Here is a 4,300-nt window from a genome sequence, read left to right as displayed (position 1 = left end):
TTTAAGGGGAAGCATCATGTGGAAGCTAATTTTCCTTGCTGTCCTCGCTCTGGCGACAGCCGAGCAGGTCAAATACGACAACTACAAGGTATTTCGTGTCGTACCTCAAACTGAGGAACAATTAGAAGCCGTGAAACAATTGGGATCCACTTCCGATGCTGTAAGTAGTCCTCGAACGCATTGTTCATTAAATTGTCACAGGTCAACAAAAATTATTCATTCTTATGTTCATAGTTCTCCTTCTGGAAAGAGCCGAGCACCCTCCAGAACTTTGCCGACGTGATGGTGGCTCCTCACAAGATCGCGGAGTTCCACGAAATCATGAAAAAATTGAACATGTCTTATGAACTCTACGTCCCTGATGTTCAGACCTTGATCGACAGCGAGAAGCCACCGGCACAGCCTCTGGCTACATTCGATCTGAACGTCTACCACACGCTCGATGAGATCTACGCTCACCTGGACAACCTCGCCAAGGAGAATCCCGGAAAGGTGCAGGTTCTTGCGCCTGGACAGACCTACGAGAAACGTCAGATCAAGGGAATAAAATTGTCGTTCGGTGGTAACAAGCCTGGAATCTTCATCGAAGGTGGAATCCATGCTAGAGAATGGATCACACCAGCTGCTATTTTATACATGGTGAACGAACTGTTGCACAGCAAAGACGCTAGCGTCAGGGCCCTCGCCGAGTCTCACGACTGGTACATCTTCCCTGTGTTCAACCCCGACGGTTACGTTTACACCCACACCACGGTAAGTTCCATTAAGGATGTATTGGCTATATAGTCAATCCCAAAAGTTTATGCACTTTAGAAACATTTTTTAAAAAGAAATCAGACGTCGGAAGAGCAATGCTAATAATAAACAACAAAAAAAAATTTTTCAATTTTTCCGAGATTTTTCCAAGGGGTACCCCTTCAATTTCTTCCAAATTTTCGTTTTTGGCCAATAACTCCCAAACCGTTGGACATACGGAAAAATTGCATCAGACCTTTCTTGTAGAGGACGACGAGATCTATAATCTCTGTACAAAAGTTCTTCGTTAGCATTAATAGTTTACGAGTTATTGACGAAAAACGAAAAAACGGTTTTTTGTAAATTACTCGTAAACTATTGACGCTAGCGAAATATTTTTACATGGAAATTGTAGATCTCGTCGTCCTCTACAAGAAAGGTCTGATGCAATTTTTCCGTATGTCCAACGGTTTGGGAGTTATTGGCCAAAAACGAAAATTTGGAAGAAATTGAAGGGGTACCCCTTGGAAAAATCTCGGAAAAATTGAAAAATTTTTTTTTGTTGTTTATTATTAGCATTGCTCTTCCGACGTCTGATTTCTTTTTAAAAAATGTTTCTAAAGTGCATAAACTTTTGGGATTGACTATATAGCCAATACATCCTTAATGGAACTTACCGTGGTGTGGGTGTAAACGTAACCGTCGGGGTTGAACACAGGGAAGATGTACCAGTCGTGAGACTCGGCGAGGGCCCTGACGCTAGCGTCTTTGCTGTGCAACAGTTCGTTCACCATGTATAAAATAGCAGCTGGTGTGATCCATTCTCTAGCATGGATTCCACCTTCGATGAAGATTCCAGGCTTGTTACCACCGAACGACAATTTTATTCCCTTGATCTGACGTTTCTCGTAGGTCTGTCCAGGCGCAAGAACCTGCACCTTTCCGGGATTCTCCTTGGCGAGGTTGTCCAGGTGAGCGTAGATCTCATCGAGCGTGTGGTAGACGTTCAGATCGAATGTAGCCAGAGGCTGTGCCGGTGGCTTCTCGCTGTCGATCAAGGTCTGAACATCAGGGACGTAGAGTTCATAAGACATGTTCAATTTTTTCATGATTTCGTGGAACTCCGCGATCTTGTGAGGAGCCACCATCACGTCGGCAAAGTTCTGGAGGGTGCTCGGCTCTTTCCAGAAGGAGAACTATGAACATAAGAATGAATAATTTTTGTTGACCTGTGACAATTTAATGAACAATGCGTTCGAGGACTACTTACAGCATCGGAAGTGGATCCCAATTGTTTCACGGCTTCTAATTGTTCCTCAGTTTGAGGTACGACACGAAATACCTTGTAGTTGTCGTATTTGACCTGCTCGGCTGTCGCCAGAGCGAGGACAGCAAGGAAAATTAGCTTCCACATGATGCTTCCCCTTAAAAAAATAATTAAACAATGTATATTAATATTGGAAGTCTAATTATTATACGTTGAAGTCCATAAATATTCGTACGGATTTCGAAATTGAATAACTATTTCAATACTCGTAAAAATGTTGGTAAGTAATCTCCCTCACAGCTAAGCAAAAATTAATTCGTTAAGTCCAACATTAAAAATGGTATTCAATTCTGAAATCTGTATAATGTTATTCAATATTGAGATGTAAATATTCATGGAATTGATTGTAAGAACTCGTTCAATTTCGAAAGGAAGTTAAGAGTAAGTGGACGTGTTATAATAATTATTTAAGAGAGGCAGAGTTGATCTTACCTGTTCGTTGGCGAGAGAGGATTCCGTTTCCCGGATTCCCATCTTTGTATTTAAACTGTTCCACCTGCACACGGCACCAATGGATCGCTTATTCAAAAACCGTATCGTTGATCAATTATGGAGCGTGTTCATTGGATCTAAATTCGCCTTATCGGATACTCTCGAGTGGACAGAAGTCTTTATCTGGACGATCTTATACCGATACCATTTCACAATCAGTTGCAGACGATTTTTAATTCCGGAATAATCGAAGCTTCGCTTGGCCTGTGATTGCAGACACTCTACTTGTTTCCTCGTGTCAACTGTACACTTAATTCTCATTTCAATAACAAAGTTATTCGGTGAACTGTGAGAGAATTTAATGATACGTTTCATTACTGTTTTTCATTATTTTATGATCAAACTATGACAAATCGTTTTAAAGGAAAGGATTTGAGCTGGTTGAAAGAAATAACTACAGTTTCAGGTGTATATTTAATTTATAATTAAAATTAAGTACATACACATTCGAAATCATGTATCAATACAGTAGAATCTCCATTATAGAAAATTCCAAATTCCTGTAAACTGTATGGGTGAATTCAAAACTTTTTTTTATCAACTAAATCGTATAATTAGGCTACATATTTTTCATTTGCAAGTTTTTGGTTTTTAAGGCCACTATGGCTGATATATTTTTCTGGCAGAACGTCTTGTACATCATCCACGATCAAGTTTTTATGGTATGAGAGGGTAAAAGCTTAGTGGTACAAACACAGTATTATAATTGGAAATATACTATTTATATAATAGAATATTTAGATAACAGAGGATCATATATTTACATAGTGGGTGTTAACATAACGAAGATTCTATTGTACTTCGTGCACATTATTTGGAAGAGATCTTAAGAAATGTAGTTGATTATTATTAAAGGCCTGTGGATGATCCGTAGCCAAGCTTTGCAGCCTGCTGGAACATCGCAACTAAGGAGTCCAATGTTTCTTCCGCGGTTGGTATTATCTGATTCGCTGGTAGCATGAACGCGTATCTTCCTCTGTCTCGTAGCTCGTAAGTGAACGTCACTGGAGTTTTGTAAGTTCCACGTACCCAGTCCATTGATCCACCCGATGCAACGTCTGTAGATCAAAAGAAAATGACACATCTTTCACTGTTTAAAATGTAACAAAATTTGTTGTTTAAATGTATTTGATTTTTCATAATAGTAGTCAACTGACATATTACGTCGACGATGTTTCCAACTCTATATTTAGTCCCGTATCGTTTTGCCAGGGCGTTTATCGAATAGTTTCCAATTTGTAGCAAGTCGTTATAATTCTCGATTCTTTTGTTCGTGTGACCATAAGGGATCAACAGTAATTGGCTGTAACTGTGGAACGCGATATAAGCGAATATTTTGTCTTGAATGCTGCCAATGTACTCTGACATGGTCCTCGTTTCCGTTTCGGAGAACGGCTTGTCCCCAGGATATGTTTCACTGCATGGGTTCGGGCTAGTTCCACCGTCTAAAATATTTACAAGAAACGTAACGATTTAGGGCGATTGGAAGCAGGCTTGCAAATAAGTAATTCAATTTTTGATTCAGTTGAAGACTCATTGACAATGAACGTTTGGTTTTTTAATCGGATTTTATTAATTAAGAATTAAAATTATTCCTTCCCTAATATTTTTCTTAATTGAAAAAAATTTGAATTAACGATTAAATTTTAATTCTAAATTAAAAAATACCACCAGTTGTCGTTCAACTAAGATTTAGAGTTTAATCTATTAGATTAATTTAATAGAGTTGTTAATTAAACAATCTGA

The 4,300-nt window shown here is 38.9% G+C and overlaps 2 protein-coding genes across 2 annotated transcripts in view; both read right to left on the bottom strand.

Annotated features, from left to right (window-relative positions):
- Positions 1 to 2,149, bottom strand: part of LOC108632853 (zinc carboxypeptidase-like) — a 6,537-nt gene extending 4,388 nt beyond the window's left edge. Inside the window, exons 1-2 of the mRNA XM_018037687.2 lie at positions 2,006 to 2,149; positions 1,413 to 1,931 (exon numbers count right to left, since the gene is read on the bottom strand). Of these exons, the coding sequence (XP_017893176.1) occupies positions 1,413 to 1,931; positions 2,006 to 2,149 (663 nt within the window). The remainder of the gene's footprint in view (positions 1 to 1,412; positions 1,932 to 2,005) is intronic.
- Positions 2,150 to 3,135: 986 nt separating this feature from the next.
- LOC108632844 (zinc carboxypeptidase-like) overlaps positions 3,136 to 4,300 on the bottom strand; it is a 2,098-nt gene continuing 933 nt past the window's right edge. The window contains exons 2-3 of the mRNA XM_026810832.1: positions 3,712 to 3,999; positions 3,136 to 3,612 (exon numbers count right to left, since the gene is read on the bottom strand). Of these exons, the coding sequence (XP_026666633.1) occupies positions 3,404 to 3,612; positions 3,712 to 3,999 (497 nt within the window). The 3' untranslated portion in view covers positions 3,136 to 3,403. The remainder of the gene's footprint in view (positions 3,613 to 3,711; positions 4,000 to 4,300) is intronic.

This window comes from Ceratina calcarata, unplaced genomic scaffold (genome assembly GCF_001652005.2).
Source record: "Ceratina calcarata isolate Rehan_Ccalc_2016 unplaced genomic scaffold, ASM165200v1 scaffold110.2, whole genome shotgun sequence".
Classification (NCBI taxonomy): domain Eukaryota; kingdom Metazoa; phylum Arthropoda; class Insecta; order Hymenoptera; family Apidae; genus Ceratina; species Ceratina calcarata.
The sequence above is the reverse complement of the archived record's forward strand: the minus strand, read 5'-3'. Positions and strand labels throughout refer to the sequence as shown.